The sequence below is a fragment of the Apteryx mantelli genome, chromosome 3 (assembly GCF_036417845.1).
Source record: "Apteryx mantelli isolate bAptMan1 chromosome 3, bAptMan1.hap1, whole genome shotgun sequence".
Classification (NCBI taxonomy): Eukaryota; Metazoa; Chordata; class Aves; order Apterygiformes; family Apterygidae; genus Apteryx; species Apteryx mantelli.
In genome coordinates, this window is record NC_089980.1 from 53,981,734 (window position 1) to 53,999,652 (window position 17,919).

The window sequence follows — 17,919 nt, forward strand, 5'->3', positions numbered from 1 at the left end:
TCTTTCTGATGGATGGTTTCAGTTTGTAATAGCGATTGAAAACATATTGGCAGTAATAAGTGAGGATCACTGGGGAACCCTGCATTTGATCCTCTTTCCACGTAACGACAGCTAGAATGTTTAATTGCATTACTTTTAAATAAAAAATGAGTATTTGTAAAGTAAATGTTGCCAAGTATGTTGGAGGGAACAGAATTGCTACCTATCAGCTAGTTTGCTTATCTTAGTTTACTCTAAGAGTATTTTCTAAGGCAAGACAGCCCATTTGAGCAACCATGTAGTAAGCATATGTGCTATATGAATACATGCTGGATAAAACAAGTTCAGTTACGAAACAACTGCTAGCAGCCAGGGGATTGTAAACAGTGGTGGGTTTTTTGTTTTGTTTTTTTCTTAAGTTGAGAAAACAACTAACAGCATTTCTTAACTTCTTCTCTAACTTAAAAAGTTATATTGTATAGCTTCACGTGTTTTGTGACCCAGAAGGTTAACCTCTTTTTTTAACCCATTTGCAGTGTTGCATGTTTCCTTGTAGTAATGCTTCTGTAGCTTTATTACCAGTAGCTTTTATAATAGGAATATGGAAATCTAGTTGGTAGGAGTGGTCGGGCATTGGGAACAGTATTGCTTTTTTGAGGTTGTGTGCAGAATTTGGTTGCTCTAACCCTGAAAGATGTTTTGATGTTAAAAGCTGCCTGACTCCCAACCACATTGCGGCTAAGTTTTTATGAAATCCAGATGATTTGGAAGCAGTGTGTGCATGTAGTTTACTTTAAAAATATATCACGTTTTGGGGGCTTTTGCATGTGACTTCTTAGCCATCTGTGGGCCAGTACATTACTTCCTGTTTAATTTGGAGGTTTTGTCTTTTGTACAAAAGGGCTCCCTTTTTGTTTTTCTAGCAGTTTTCAAAGTTTAATAAAGCCTCTAAAGTAAATGAAAGTCAGAACAGCATAACTGATTACGTAAGAGACTGAATATTGTATTGGTTATAGCTGGTGTTGATAAATGCTATACTGTGTCATAGCATCCAGCTCAGAATTATCTTGATGGGTATCTTGGAAAATCCAGCAGACTTGGTTGCTGTTGAGGGCTGAAAGAGAAGTGGAGAATTGTTTTTTTTTCTTTCAAGGATCTGTAGTCCTGAAGATCAAAATGTGGTTTTCTGTTGTTGGAAGAACAGAATCCATGGTAAGTTTGTTCAGGTTTCTGTTGGGACTGTTTTTCTGTTAAGTTTTAAATATTATCCCTGTACTTTTTGCTGCTCTCTTGCTTGTTTAAACCTGCCAGTAGTTATTTGCTCATGTAGTAACAATGTAATGTAGCATGCAGTTAAATATAGTCAGAGGCTAGTAGCTAACTTTCCAGAAATTAAAAGAAAAAGCTTAACTAATTTTTAGCTTATTTTTTATATGCACTTTTCAGATTTGTGGAAGTAACTTTTGATATTTAAAGTTTAAGGTGTGATAACTACAGTTTTACCATGGAAGAGCATGAATAGCATGACCTGTGATATGCTTACTTGTCATATTAGTTGGCTTTAATCCAGATTCCTTTAAAAGCCCATTTTTCATTTATAAAGTCTTAATAGAATAATTAAAATTCACATCCCAAGCAGTATGTATAAGAGATTTTAAATATTCTGTAGACCCCCCAAAAAGACCAGAACATGCAAATATTTTCCAGTTACAGTATCTTATATTTAGCACATTTACAGCAGAGAGGCATTTAAATTCTGTTTAGACTGCTACTGCACAAAAGAAAGGATATTCCAGTGTTCTGCAAGCATGGTGGATCAGATTTTGTTGATTAATTTTGGCATGCCAGTTAGTCATTAATATGCTACAGTTTAGTTCATAGAAGTATACTGCATATTTCTCTTCTACTTCCTACTTTGTCATCTTTTATTAGTATAATGGAAAAAGTTACCTTAAAATACATACATACACCTTAAAATGCATACGTATATGCACACCTGTCTATAAATGAAACTGTATTTTTAGGTTTTTTTGAAGATAATTGAATTAAATATTTCCACAGCAATTACTAAAATATGATAAGATGATGACTTTTTTTTTTAATAGAAGCATTTCAAAGTGTCAGTATGATATTTTATGAATAAATATTGTGGGGATGAGGTTTCCTTTTCTAAAACAAGTGTGTGGCATCTTAGCTATAAATAATTTGTATTATTCAGTAACCTTGTTTGTTCTTAAGGTTTAATTAAATCACTAGGTTGATTTATTTTCTAAACAGTTGTTCTTCATTTTATATTTAACACAGTCAATTTAAGGTGTTAAGGAGGGTTTGACACTACAGGATTATCAATTTAAATATGAAATTTTTCTGAAAGTTTGTTTTACAAATATTTCATCAGTAATATATTAGGTAATATGTTCTCATAATATAATTTTGTAGGTAATATATTTTGGAGGAACTGGCTTAAAAATGTTAATATAAAAGCATAATTTTTTCAAAGTGGAAAATTAGATTTATATTTACAAATAATACTGATAACCTGGTACTTGATTGTATCTACAGTGAGTTTGCAAAATATTGACCATTGATGGGTTTGGGGTTTTTTTTGTTGGTGGTGGTTGTTTGTAACTGTTCCCTCTCACGTTCCAGCTCCTGAGGTAGAATTTCAAACACTTTAGCATTCCCTTGTAACAGTCGTCTTGTGTCTGCACATCCTAAATTTTTTTAAGGAAAATCTTTGCCCTTTCCTTCCAACATGAATTAATTGAAATGTTTGAGTATGAAGGGTTTGGGGTGTTTTTGTTTTGTTTTGTTTGAATGCTTGATGTTAAGTCACATCCATGGTCTGAACTACTAATGTTGCCTTAACAGACTTCTTAAGAGGAACTTACTTTTTTAAAGTAGTATTTTACTAGCATTTCTACTACAGATTTTCAGTCCCACAGGAGTAAGATATAATGCAAGCTGCCAATTTAGTCTCTCTCATGGACAAACATCTAGCTATGTGTTAGTAAGTCGCTTGTTTCCTGTTAATTCATAACTTTCGGGGGGGGGGGTTGGTAAATTTTGATACCTTATAGGTGTTGCATAATAGCTTGCTAATGCTTTCATATGTTTTGTAAAAACTAAAGCTTATGCCAGCACAGCATGATTTTTCTTCTCACTTGCTGAGACCGCAGCTCTGCTGAAGTAGAGTGGTTTTGTCTTTTTTACTAGCATTTATTTAGATTTATATTGCAATTGGGTCACCCAGACATTTGTATGTAATGCCTTCTGGACAAAGGGGTTTTTAAGAGCCTGTCTAAATAAAATTGATGTGCCAGTTCCTCCATGCATTAATGCCTTCTGTATGCAGACACTTGCTAGCAAGCTCACAAAAGTAATAGTGTACAAAACTAGCATTCCTCTGACAGGCTTCATTAAATTATGTCATTGAAATAACTTTTTAAATTCCATTTAAGTACATGTTAATATATCACTTTAATTTTAAATTTTTTACTTCCATCAATAAAAAACACTTTCAGAAGCTAGCAAATTCTTTGTTGACTATTTCTGCATGAATAATGCTTTCAATTGGAGTAGAAATTTAAATGCTTAAGAGTACTTGGTAGTGTATCCACTGATACTGCATTAAATTGTATCCATCTGAAACTGCCCAGCAAATTTATGTGGAGGACTGTACTATGTTTTTTCTGTTATAATTTGTTCTTAGCTATAGAGTCAAGATCTATTTCTTACAAAAAGAGCAGAGGTTGTTTTGTTTTGTTTTAACTAAATTAGATTGTCACTTAAGTCTTGCCCATGAAGTACCATCTACAGACCTAAGAAAGGTGAGGTGTTAGTTCAGAATTGTCTCAAAAGGAAAAAGTGCTGCAGGATCTGAAATGCAACTTGCAGATTTGTGCATAACTCTAAATAGCTGTTGGTATATCGTGGCTTGAAGTATTTCTAGCAAATTTACATTCAGAAGTTATAGCACTTATTTGGGGAATAGAGTTCGAGCAGTATATTTTGCTTGAACTCAACATGTTTTTTTTCCTTTGAACAAAAGAAAAGATAAACTGATTCAGACAGGCCAATGTATTTTATTTGTAAAAAAAATAAATAATAAAAATTGAGTGCCTTTATCAATTTGTGCATATCCTATGTATCTTCAGTTGCAGCATTCATCATGGTAAGAGAGGCTTCCTTTTCAGAAAGGTTAAAGAAGAATCTTGAATAAAATTTGCTTAGTCTTTTATAGATGCAATGTATGAAACACTTTCCCTTTACCTGCTTATTTTCCTGTTTCAGTAGATCCAAGAGTAAATATGATTAGGAAGAAACTGTTAATACTTGATTTCAATTCCAGAATAGGATTATAAGTCAATTGCTTTAGTTAGTTCCTTTATTTGCTTTGCTTTTCATCAAGGAAAATACTGTTTTGGAAGCATTCAATTTCTAAAATATGAGAGAAATAATTTGTTTTACACTGATATACTTCTGTCTACCACAGAAGACACTATAGCTATTTGTGTCTGCCTGCATGCTTTCTTTGTATACCTAATCACTTTACTGAGAATTCTGAGTGCCATAATTTGGTTTAAAAAAAAAAAAAAAAAAAAAGACTACATAGTTAATTAATCCCATTTCAGTAAGCCCATTATACAACATCCTGGGTTCTTTGGTCTTTTATCTCCTGGGAAAAGCAAGCCTTAGGAAGATGTAGGGTATCTTCACTTAACTACATTGCATGCAAGTTGGTCTTTATTGCAAACATTCCTTTTTAACAAAGTAACAGGCACTTGATTGGAAACCCTTATTCCATTAAAGAAAACAACAAAACTCCTTGGTCCGTTATGGTTTCCTCTTTCCAGGCTGTTTGTAAGTAGAGCAAAGTTCTCTAGGTATGCTGGCTGCTTCTGAGGCTTGTAGGGTTGTACAGCTTGCAGTCTAACTTTTTCTCTGGATCATAAGACGTTTATTTTTCATCTGTTTTCCTACCCAGTGCTACTTAGTGCAGTAATGGAATTGTTCATTAATGTTAAATGCTTGATGTTCCTATGCTTATTAGTAATGTTGATTGGCCCCAAAGTTTGAATCTCCCCTGCCTGTTTTGCTTAATTGGAGATGTTTTCCCCACTTGTGACTGTGCTTTGTCCAGTTCATAAAATGCTTCTTCCCCTCCATCCCCCACCATGGAGGGAGAATGTGAGAGGGTGAAAGCAGAAGTTTTCATTTGTGGAGCATGGGTCAGTTTCTGAATTTTTTTAAAATCAGAGTACCACATGAATCATGGCAGCTGTAGCTACAAATAAAGGACCAGTTTTACACACAGTAAACTGGTTCACCTCACTTTTATTTGGAAATTACATAGAGCATGCTATGAAGTATTTTGTCTAATGATGATAGATTTCCAAAGTCTCTAAACTGTTCTTGAGGGGGCTGAGGGCTTCACTTCCTCTGCCAGACTGTTTTTTTGATCTTCAATTCCAAAGCAGTTTTCCCTTGTCGGAGGCGGGACCAGTAGGGGCAAAGTTAGTCTTTCTCATTTCTCTGGACTGACAGCAAGTAATTCAGTGAATCGCAGTCATGGTATGTTCTGTACATAAAGTAGATAAAAATGCTTGTTCTCATCCAAATGCAGTACAACCTACAAAATACATTCAGCTTTGGGGAATGTGGGTATTGTGTTTGTTTTCTCAGAAGCATTTGCTTTTTACATCCTAGAGAGTACGTTTTTAAACTGGCTGCAGTAGTTTAGTAAACTGGTATTCTTTAAAACGCATATAAACTTGGATTATTTAAATGTTTCTAAACTAACTGCTTGCCAGGGAAGTCAGACTGAGACTTGATTCTGTTGCATAAACTTGCCTTTAAGGTTGTTTATAAAAACTTCTGAAGATCTTCTGTGTATCTTAGAGTCTGGAATAAGAGACTCAGCCTTGATAAAAATCAGTAAAATCTACTCTCGGCGTAGGCAGATAAAAGATTTCAGGCCTGATAATTGATTTCAGGCCCGATAGCTAGGTTACTATCATAGGGCAGACATTTATTGTTTGGTTTAAAGATACTTTAGTTGCAGCGATTCATTTTGTTTTTAAGCTGCTTAGTTTTTAGAAAATGCAACAGAGGCTTCCCAAGAAAGACTGACTTGAGGAAAAAATACCACCCTTGAAATGTTATGAAAGATAGCAGACTCTAATATTCCAGCAAAATGTATACATACATACATATGTGAAATCTATATTTTTAAAACTAAGTTTTTAAAAATGTTTCCATAATTATGCAAAATCCAAGCAAGTCTTGGAAATTATTAAAAAAAAATAATTCTGATGGTTTGTGTGAACAAAACTTGCCATCTGGAGCATTTTGACATGTTGTAGTCTTGGTATCTGAAGCCACTTAAGTTGGCACATAACTTGGAGTATGGTTGATAACTGTGTGACTTTTTTTGTATGTGTGTGGATTCAGTCAAACTAACTGGAGAATGAAGATACCTTCATTTCAAAACAGGTTGCTATCTCTGTGAAACTTAAAATTTTTTATTGGAAACTTGGAGTGACAAACAAAGTATGCAAAGCTAGGCAGGTATAGGCAAATGATAGTTTAAAACATGTAATGACAAGGCCTTGCTGTTAATTTTCTGGAGAATTATAGGTTTGGTTAGGCACCGTACATGCAGATGTGTTTTACAGCAGCATATTTTTTACTTCGTTCAGGCTATTTAATACAACAGTTTTGTAGTCCTAATAACAATTGGAAAAATGTTTCCATAATAGATTTCATCATTTTAATCTAATCATAGGTGTTAAAATAAGTAGGTCATCCTACAGATATACTAAAAATGCAAGAATATTACTAACCTAGGATAAAGTATAGCTAATTTGTGTTGGACCTAGACTAGTTGTGCAGTAGGATGTTTGAGGGTGTTAGTAGCTTAACTATTAAGGAGTTATCACCTTGTCAACAGATGGACCTTTGTTCCCCCTCTGATACCTTTAGGCTAGGGTGTTGCTGAGACTGGTTCCTGTCTAAGCAACTCGAACCACCATACCACTGGCTTTAGATCCCAGTGTGGCTTAGATGTTTAGTTTTGAAATCCAGCTGCCTGTTGAGTCCCATTAAAAATAGTAGGCTGTTGTCTTTGCCATACTATTATGGCTACTTAATCTGGCAAATGCAAAATGGTAAAGAGGTGGATTTTGTTATGTCTACTTTTAATTCTTTTGTGCTGAATAACCAGTTTGTGGGCTAGATGTGCCTGCTGCCATTAGGAAGACTGTATATCTGCTTTTATTGTTCTTCTAACTGCAGCTTAATATACAGTTGCGCTATATGGTATTTTCCAGTTTTATGGCTGATCTAATGTACGTGAGCCAAAATTTCCTGTGTTTGTTACTGACACAGGAAGTCCTATAAACTCATCTGTCTTGTGACTTAGCAACACTAACAGTAAAATCTCTCATCCTTAAATATTTTCTTTAATTCTGTCTTTTTTTATTAATTCTTTACTATTGTATTCTTGTTCATCCTCAATTTTGCATCCTTCTGATATATCATAGTAGTTGGGTTTTCTTTTTCAGTTCACTATAGTTTATCTTGTTTTTCGTTATTACTCGGTCTGATTACCCCATAGAAGTGGTTGTAATTTTTTTTTTTAATGCTCCCTCTTGCATGCCCCTAGATTTAGTAGTAAGTTTTGAAGCAAATGCAGTATTCTGGGTACAATCTTATTAAAGCACGGAGGGGCTTGCAAAATAACACTAAATGTGAAAGCAAGTATGTACTACTGTACGCTGATGTCATTCGTGATAGAAGGCCCAACTGATAAGCTGACATGATTAAAAATGACTTGTTTATTGCTACACTGTCTCAAAAGTTGAGGTTAGATTTCATTGACTAACTCCATCCTTTGTCTTATTTAACACGATGGAGTTTTTGTAGTCAAGCAGAGATTCATACAAGGTTTAAAAAAGACATTTGCCACTTTTGACAACATGTATGAAGTCTTTGCATCTTATATGCATTTGTCTGCCGTGAATCTTTGTCACCTGGGCATATCTCTCTATATATTCTTTTGTCAAATTAAATGTTTGATTGACATTGCTCTGTTGTATCAACTTTCTTTTCCTCCCATCCCCCGCCCCTGCTGAATTTCCAGATTTTTTAAAATCCTTTTGATGTTTTTCTTTTCAGCTCCGATATGAATCAACTTTGTGTTGTTTTTCACCTTCTAAACTTTTAACAAAGGTGTTGAATTAAATGGCATTAACCAGTGCTGATCATTCCTCACTAAATTCCTTCTTATCCTTATGCTTCATTCACCTTCAGTGTTACATTTCTGTGAATGTCTCAGTCTGTGTGACTTGAAGAGTGGGATCCTGACCGATAAACATAGTATTTGTGATTTTTGTTATCTTCTTCATCTTCCCAGTGCTCTTTTAATGAGGGAATCTGGTGTTGGACACCTTTTTGTTCTGTAGATGTGTGGTTACTCTTATATATACATTTTATCAGCATTCTAGAGATTGAAGTTGCTCTGGCCACAGGTGACAAAATTGCTCTTTAATTAATGAGGATTCCCACAGTTGCTTTGAGTTTTCAATACTTTCCTAATCTTCCAGGTCCTTCAGCAAAATCATACAGTAAATTCATTTATTTGATCATTTATTCAGTTAATTCTTTACCATATTACTTTATATTAGATGATGTGTCCTGGGATACTAGCTTACATTTTCTAGTTGTCCTATAGCTTATTATAAAGACATTTATAAGTGAACATTTTACAAAGTACTCGTTGCTTCTTAATTGTCCAAAAGTATTTAGTGCAGGTTCACTCCCTGCTGTTTCTGGTGTCTAATTAGTGGCCTTGCTGTTTTTCTGGTACTTCTTCTTGAAATGTTTATAGAAAATTTGTTTCTGCCAACAACTCACGAGAGAGCAAATACAAAGGCGTACAATCAAAAGGCATGAAAATGGAGCATATCATACTCCTTATGATATAACAGAGGCCATCATCTTCTGAAATGCTAAGCTGATCACTCTTCTTACTTAACCAAATCATTTTCTGTATTATTTATGCTTTCTTGAAGTTGGATTATCAAGGACTAATACTCCCTGAGAGTTTTTTCCTAACAAGGTGCTTCATAATTATCCTGAGCTATTAGTAGAAAATATTCTGTAGTAAGTTTTGGTGCCTTTTTTTCCTTGCAAAATAATTCTCCATGCAGCTCTTGTTAATGTGCCCTATCAAGGGCAGATTTACAAATAGCAATTAATACTTAATTTTTGAGTTCTTTCAGTAGTAAAATTCCTGTCCATTATAATTAAGTGAGATTAAATGTTATAGGAAGCTATCCTCATCTTTTAAGGGAGAGCTTTTTCTGAATTACTAGAGAAGAAAAAAATAAAATGATACATATACAAAAGTTGTCTCTTGGGTGAGATTTTAATGTTGGTCCTCTTCTGTTGGCCCCAGTCTGTCTGAATCCATTAAGGCTGCTCTTGAAGGAGCTAAAGGCCCTTGCTGAAGTTCCAGCTGTTTAACTTTTTCATGCTCCTCAGTCTTCAGTTGTATTTTCAGATGAAGCTCTGTTTATACTGTAAATGTGGTTTGTTTGCCCCCCCCCCTTTTTTTTTTTGATTCAGTGATGGGGAAATTATAAAACATCTTATTCTTTAAAACAAATGAAGTAATAGCTAGCACTGATTTTTTTCTCTTACACATGTAAGCTACGTTTTTGATCATGAAATCGTCTGCTGTTTTCAGTAGTTATACGTATTACTTAGCAGCTTGGGATTGTAGCTTACAATTTTAGTTTCTTCTAATAAAACTTTTTTTTTTTTTTTTTTTTGCTTTGACCGAGAATAATTGATCCAGAAATTTTGCAAATACATTACAAAATATTCAACCTTTAGATAGTGCTGTGGGTATATCATCCTCTTTTTCCTTATCAAGCTGCTTTAGGGTTGAATTACAATGTTTATTTATGTGTAGACTTTATATGTGGAAGACAGTGTCAGATTTGTATGTAGGGCATACTCAGTTATTTGAGAAGGTCCTTTGTCAATTTAGCAAAAATCACCAGAAATAAGTCTTTTGTTATAATTTTTTCTTACGTGAATTTGACAGATTTGCATGCAGTTGAACATTTTTGAACAATGCTTACACTAAACTAGTGCATAATTAGCATCACTTTAATACTTTGAAGTTATAATTTAATTTCAAATGAATAGTTAGATTTGCATGAAACTAGGAAACCAGTGACCTATGAATTGTACTGATGTGAAATTCCCAGCAATCATGGTCATCCAAATGTATAATAAACTTAACAAGCCTTTTAGTGTTTTATTTCCTCACTTTTATTTATATCCTCAGGTTGTAGTTATAAAATCCATCTTGGAAGATATTTCTAAACATGTTTCTTTGTTCCATGATAAGAATTCTTGAAACTGGGTGACTATGAGAAGAATGACGTTATTCCTCTCTAATTTGTTCTCTCATCTGAAAGCTTACCTGTCTTTTCCTTGTGTCCCGCTTTAAGAATTGTTGTATAGTGTATGTGAACCACACAGATGCAATAAAAACAAGTGTAAGGGAGATGGAGCTTCTGCTGAATTTTAATTGCTGGATTTATTGATAGCATTTCATACCTGTTTCTTGATTATCTGCTTGATTTGTAGCACCTTTTATTCTTGCTCTGTTTCTTGGAAGAGGACTCTTTTATTATTATTATTATTATTATTATTATTATTTACAAGGTAGTGTGGTCACTTAGACAAATATTTTCCCATACATTCCTTTCTTCATTTAGATTTAGGATAAAGACCTCAGTTACCATATTAAGCAGACTTTTGTATGCAGAAGTATCCTGTGTTTGCCTTTACCTCCCAAGTAGGATTAGAAGATCTATTAAAATTCCTTCTACGTACAAGAGAATGTTCACCATTGTCATAGAATTCCTGCAACAACATGTAAGTCGCTGCAAATTTAGGAATAATTATTTTAATACTCTTATTAAATTCAATCTAAGTACATGCCAAGCTTGCAAATGTGGTATGTTAACATCTTTCAACTTGTGCTGTTTTAAAGCATTAACTTATTTCTTAACATATCATTAAGATGAGAAGAGCAACTTTGTACAGTTAATATAAGAATCATGCAAATGCATGTGTTTGTTCCAGTTACTGGGCTTAATCATACAGGATTCTTTCTGGACTATATAGTAATTTCACAATGTTTTCCTCAATTTCTCACACAAATTGGATGTTTTATAGATGAAAAATTCCAAGCATGGAGAAAAATATGTTCAGGAGTTTTTTGATGTTTTACTCAGCCAGTTGAACTTCCTGAAAAAAAATCTGGGAACTTACTTTTATCCTGTTGTATAATTACATCACTAAAGATGTATTTTTTGTTGTTTTATGTTGTATTTTTTGTTGTTGTATTTACCTCAGTTTTAGGTACCCTAGTCATCTTCATCCCTTGCTAAAATTGCTATACTTTGAATTATTTACGTCAGAGGTGTGGGGGAAAATCTGATGGTCTGTGGCAAAGTTGGGAAGTGTCCTTTGGATGTGCTTGCCGTGCAGGATTTTAAAAGCTTAAAATTCATCTTAATTTTAAATGTTCATAACAGGGTTTTTTCCCTGTTCAGTTAGCATCTCTGTTAGTGTGGGGCTCTGCTTTTTTTGTTTTGTTTTGCAATTGTTTTGGGAATCAGCTTTTGCTAGAGTACGTTTGGTCTGCAGATACTGCTCGGAGTTGCTTGGCAAGTCTATAGGTGAACTACAGTAGGATTTAGGAATTTGAAACAGTTAAATTGTTGGGCTAAAAATCCTGTAACTTCACAGAATAGTAGAAGCTGAGGCTGCTGCTGCAGAAGAAACATGAATATTTTATGTCATGATATTTTTGCCTATTTGGAAGTTATTTGGACAGTGTTTAAAATGCAACATCCTTTGTTAGGTCAAACTCCTCTCTTTATGTTGGTCGTTAAAAATATGAGAATATTTCCCTAGTGAAAGTCATGGAGGAAGACCTATCTGTTCATATGTATGCTCTTAACATAGATGAATCGTTACATTTAAACGATGAAAACTTCCTGGCATTAGTTTTCCTTCTTGATGGTTTTTGTGCTTCTAGCAAGAAAAAGCCCAGTTCAGGGTCTGATGTCAAAAGCCTACCTGATATTCATCCTGTATATTCACAGCCCTTGAAAATTATTCATTTATTACTACAGGCAAACAGTTGCTTTAACCCGATAAAAGTTAGCACTACGATTTAACAAGAATAAACTCACCCACCCTTATTGATCCTCTCAACCTCCTTTACTGGATGGTTAGGAACAGTCTTATGCAAGGTAGTAAAGGGAGCAGGTGGTGAAAGGGGGGGTGGCCTCTGTAGGCTTCAGTCAAATGAAATAACAGTGTAACTAGGATATTGAGAAGACCTAAACTGTGAAGTAAATTACCCCAACTTTCTTGGCCCACTCCACTGCTGGCCTTAAAATTTATTTCTGTGCTTTATGCAGTTTTTATGTTCTGGGTTTCTCTTTTGTCCCGATAATTTAACTATATTGTAAAAGCATGGAATGAGGGTTTTCTCATTTTGAAGCCTAGGTCTAATGTACTTGAGGTATCAGAATCTATAAATATCATATAAGCCTCCTTTTTTTGGTTTGCAATTTATTGTTTTTCTAATTCTGATTGGTTGATACATTCCTTATAAAACTTTTTCTTTATGGTTCTCTGTTTCAGCAACTCATTGTAACGGTAGATAACATTTAGAGCTAAAGCAAAGCAGGTATTCACAATAGAATATTATGCTCGTGCAGTTTAGGGTTGGACTATTGTGCAGTTGTAACCTAGGTGAACTGAAGCCAATGTTAACTGCTTTTGATGTGATAATTGTGTTTACAGCTCTTTTTATTTTTACTGAGAAAAAGTTTATAATGCTTCTGAATTCTTGGAAATGTTAAATGATTTTATACTGCCAGGTGAAATATTGCCTCACTATTTTGCGTGTTCTACTAAAGACTCCAATGTCCATGGACTTTTTTTTTCCTCTGTTTATTTTTATGATAGGTTTCTTTTGGTTGCCTTAAGTGTTTTCCACAAGTGGTTCTTCTAATTGAAAACTATGACTAGAAGGTGTATCTGCTAATTTAGAAGCAGTGATTCAGTAGTTTTTTTGTTTTTTTTTTCCTCATTTGTACACCTTTAATAATTTAAGGGAAGTTTTCAAAGAGGAGGACTTCCTGAGGTTTTTCCCCAAAGGGTGCTATTCTTTTACTTTCTGCAACAATTATGAAAAACTTGCTTTAAATGTGGAAGAAAAACAGGTAAACTGGTAATGTTAGAGAGTTAGAGAAGACTTTTTTTATGTCTAGAACTTACTTTTTTTTTTTAATTCAAATAAATGTTTTGGGGGGTTATAATTGGTGGTATATGTTGGAGAAACTGCATTCTAGGTTCCCAGTATATTTATCTGGAGCGAAAAAAAGCCTATCTTCTTGTACTTAAAACATTCTTGCTTTCCACAATCATCCAGCTTATCCACAGTTGTGTTCTTCTGTTCAAACAGCATACAGATATATATGCTTTAGCATTTCAGGGAGAAAATAAAATGAACTGGAAAATTTTTTACCATATTAGTTACTATGATTGGTACACACGTCATTGATCTGTTTTGTTTGTCAGGGAATAATTCAAACTATGTTGACTTTCACTTTCCTTTAAAAGAAAAGTAGATTAATAGACAGTCTACCAAAAAACCACTGTTTTATTTTAATGTCGTCAGTAAACAGTATTTAGGAGAAAAATCCATGTGGGGCATATGAGAATTTCACTCACTTTGGAGTTTAGTATGCATGTCTAACTACATATGAACACACTTTTTGTGCCCCTAATACCTGTACGTTTTCTTCTAATGCAATCTCCTTGAGAAGCAGGAAAATACTGCTATCCTTTTTTGGAGAGGTGGAGCTGAAGCAAAATAAGTCTGTGTTAATAGGAATTGATAATTTAAATTCAAATGCCTGTAAAGCTTAGGGTAAAACTTGAAGGAAGATGATGAGTTAACTCTGAGGATGCTTAGTGAGAGGTCTTCCTAAGCAAAAGTGGTAGTATAGACATCTTGTTACAAACATTAAATGGCATATGAAGTAGGCAGAGAAGAAGGAACTCATCTGTCCTAATAATGTGTGATGAGACATGATAGCTGATAAAGATGTTTGATGTAATCTGAATGAGTAGAGATGTATTTTTAAATCATTTTTATCCTTTCAAAATTCATTAGTTTTAAGTGAGATAACTTAGTGCTAACACATCCGTCATAACTATTCTTAAAAACACAGGACAGAGATTGATTAAACTGTATTGGCTTCATAAAAATTTTTGAAGAAAGAAACAATGAGCAAAATGCCAGCTTATTGGAATCGTGATGAGGAATTATTGTAAGACTTTGCATATAAGAACAGTTATACTGAGAGCAAAAATCTGTCTAATGTGGTATCCTCCAGTGGTGGGAGCCAAAGAGCATAACAAAACAAATTCTGAAAATACAGACTGCTAGAAACTAAGAGAAACCAGCTATACTTATGTCAGAATGTATTGCGTGGGGGTTTTTTGTGTTTTTTGTGTTTTTTTGTTTGTTTTTTGTTTTTGTTTTTTTTTTAAGCCTGTTTATGTTTCAGCATCCATGGTAGCCCTGTTTCTGTCAGTTTCACGATTTAATTATGAAATTCTGTGGAAAAAGTAGTTTTTGTTGACTTTTTACATATGCTACCCGGTAGCACGAATAAGAAAGGATTATATGTCATCTCTCTCATCAGCTGCGCGACAAAGCTAACAGTGCCATTCATAATTCCATAGACCTTTACTTCCTTCCTTGGTTGCACCTAAGCTGAAGAGTCCTATTTAGTCGGTTCTCTCAAGGAAGCCATTCCACGTTTCTGATCATCCTTGTTATCCTTCTCTGAACCTCATATTTTGTTGGTGCCTTTTTGTAAGGGGGTAATTAGAATTATAAAATGTTTTCTAAATGTGAGCCCTCTAAATTTTGAGTGGCAGTGGTGGTTTCTGATCTGTTTTTTTTTTCCCGAGTAGCACTGTTGGCTTACGAGTATTTGAGCTGATTATGTGAAGAGTTCTCTGAAAACAATGTTTATAAAGATCTTTCTGAAAGAGTTAAAGTGAGTTTAGAAACTGTTATATGTGTATTTTTGCGATTGCAGATGTTTGTCTCATCACTATCAGCAAACCAGTGCACGTCATGGACTTAAACAGAAGTTTTCAACTTCATTTATTATATTCATTTTAGGCTTCTCTGATAATTTCAATTCCTTGTGAAAACTAACGACTTATTTTCTGTGGTTGAACCAGTTATTAATGTACAAGGACAACTTCTCTTGTATCCCATGATAACTTAAATTCTTTGAGAACACCTGGTGAGAGACCTTGCCAGGTGCTTTTTGGAAGTCTAGATGCAGTGTCAACCAGATCATCCTTCCCCATGCACTTGTCGATTGCATGGGGAAAAAGAATAGATTTATGAAGCATGATTTCGTTTTTCATTATATTTATCTAGCTGCCTTCTGACTTGTAATTCTCATAACTTAAATCAATTTTTCTAGTAGAAAGTTAAAAATAACATTCTGTGTTTACATAGATGATGTTTCCTAGAGTCCTTAGGAAAAAAAAAAATCCTTGTTTGGTCAAATATAATTTTTAAATCCCCTTTATATCCTTCCTGGACATAGGAAGTATCCTTATTTTAGTTATTTATTGCATGACTTTTATTTCCACATTTTATTCATTTTCATTACAGCTCAAGCAATTATTTTGAAATATTTTGAGATGTAGAATGTTAATCTCGAATCATAGGACTTGAAGTAATTCCTGTTCTGTGCCTTTTGAGTAAACATTTGGGATTAACTCAAGACTTAATGAATAAAAGTTAAACCCTTCCCCTGTTTAGAAAACCTTGTATACCCCAGCTTTTGAAGAATCTTCACCTTTGATTTTCATTTTACTTTATTACAATGATGGAAACAATGAATGCTTTTTCTTCCAAAAGAAGAAAAAAAGAGTTGAAGCCTGCAGGAAGTTGCGTTGTCACTATCAAAGTAACTTGGGATAATATTTTGAAAAACAGTGTTACATTGAAAACTGTACTTTGCTGAAGACTTTTTGATGTTTCTGTAGCACTCTTCTGCCAAGTGAATTGCAGAGTGATTTTAAAATAGCACAGTTCACTGTAATAAATAGTGAAATCACAAGTAATTGTCTTACAGTAGAAGTGACAAGTTCAAGGCTTGTGATAGTAAAATTTAGACTGATCTTTGTGGTGGCTTGTAAATTGGGGTGTGTGAAAGATGCAGCAGCATGGCTTGAGTGGACACCTGTGTTCTCATGCCTCAAATCTGTTATTTGTTTGGAAATATTTTCGGTGTTAACGGTCCTTTTGAAACTTAGTGAAATAGATACTTTGAGGCACATGTTTTATGAACAAAATTACATGGTTTTGCAGTAGATCTAAATATTGGCTCTGTCAGTGTAAAAGACTTCTTAATTATAATGTTCACTTTACCTGATTGTTATATATTCAGAGATACTGTTTGTCAACGCCAGCTCCTTTACAGATATCCATTAGAAGACAGTCATAATAAATGTAAAAGTAGTTGCATTTCTTTTCATTTTATTTCCTCAAGGAAGAATAGGTGATCTGCATTTTACCTTGTTTCATTTGGGTATTAGCAAGAGTAACAGTGCAGTCTTTTGGAACATAATGCATAAAGGTATAAAAAGCATTAATAATTTGCATGTAAAACTGCAAATAAGTGTTTCTCATTAGAAGGGGATTAAAGCAAACTCCTAAAGTATACATTTTAATTAATGTATTTTTTTTCTTGTTTATTCAAGCTTATATTAAGACCAAATAGTATTTGCTTCTAATGGTGCTTTCAGGTTCAAGAGGCATAATATTAAAATTTTGTTTTGGCTTCAGATGAACGTATATCTCTTCTGTGTGATTGTTTTTTGCAGTTTGGGGAAATAGAAAAATAGTGAGAATTTAGAGGTTTACCTAGTCATGTAAAATTCCAGTTAAAACTTGTGGAATGCTTGCTTATTTGAGATCACATTTAAAGGCTGCAAATTAATTCCTCTTTCTCTGTAGGGTGCTGGTCAAGACAAACTTGGAATATATGTCAAGTCTGTTGTGAAAGGAGGTGCTGCAGATGTGGTTAGTAATATCTTTAAACATCAGAAGTTCAAAGGTAGAAAGATCCTTTGGAAATATTTTTACATCTTTTGTTTACTAGTATGCATGATATTTGTTTTTATTTACACCAAGTTAGCATTGCTATATGATTTTCCCCCCCCCTCTTGAATATGTAATTAGGATGGTCGTCTGGCTGCAGGGGATCAGTTGCTCAGTGTGGATGGTCGAAGTTTGGTGGGCCTGTCCCAGGAAAGGTACGGAATAGTTTCATTAGGTGTCTTTACACAAAATGCTAGAATAATAGTTTATTGAAAAAGGTCTCAAGCTGGTGGTTTTGCATGTTACACTTTGGCTTTTTATGACTGCCTACATGTAACCTTAGTAACAAAAGTTCAACTGTTTGTGTAGTATTTTCTGTATATGGTACGGGTAGCTATATAGAAAAGATTGTGTTGTGCATTTGGGCTCTGGTATTGAGCAAATTTTTCTTAGCTCTAATTTTAAATATTTTGGCTTCTGGCCTTTACCTGCAGAAACTGGAAATAGACAACACATACAGGCATGTACTATTTAATGACTGTATCTTCTAGTTGTTGTATTCTAATTTTTTGAAAATTTTAAGATTATTTAGAAAAGGAGTGCCTTGTCAAACGAAAGATTGCTACAATGAGCAGCAGAAATGATGACATAAAAAATGATCATAAGGAGACTAAATAATACAGTGCTTAGTTTTA

General features: G+C 34.0%; 1 protein-coding gene across 7 annotated transcripts in view; it reads left to right on the forward strand.

Annotated features, from left to right (window-relative positions):
* AFDN (afadin, adherens junction formation factor) overlaps positions 1-17,919 on the forward strand; it is a 138,966-nt gene that overhangs the window by 97,513 nt on the left and 23,534 nt on the right. For all 7 annotated transcript variants that reach the window (XM_067293374.1, XM_067293379.1, XM_067293380.1 and 4 more), the window contains 2 exons: positions 17,141-17,206; positions 17,366-17,439. In XM_067293374.1, the coding sequence (XP_067149475.1) occupies positions 17,141-17,206; positions 17,366-17,439 (140 nt within the window). The remainder of the gene's footprint in view (positions 1-17,140; positions 17,207-17,365; positions 17,440-17,919) is intronic.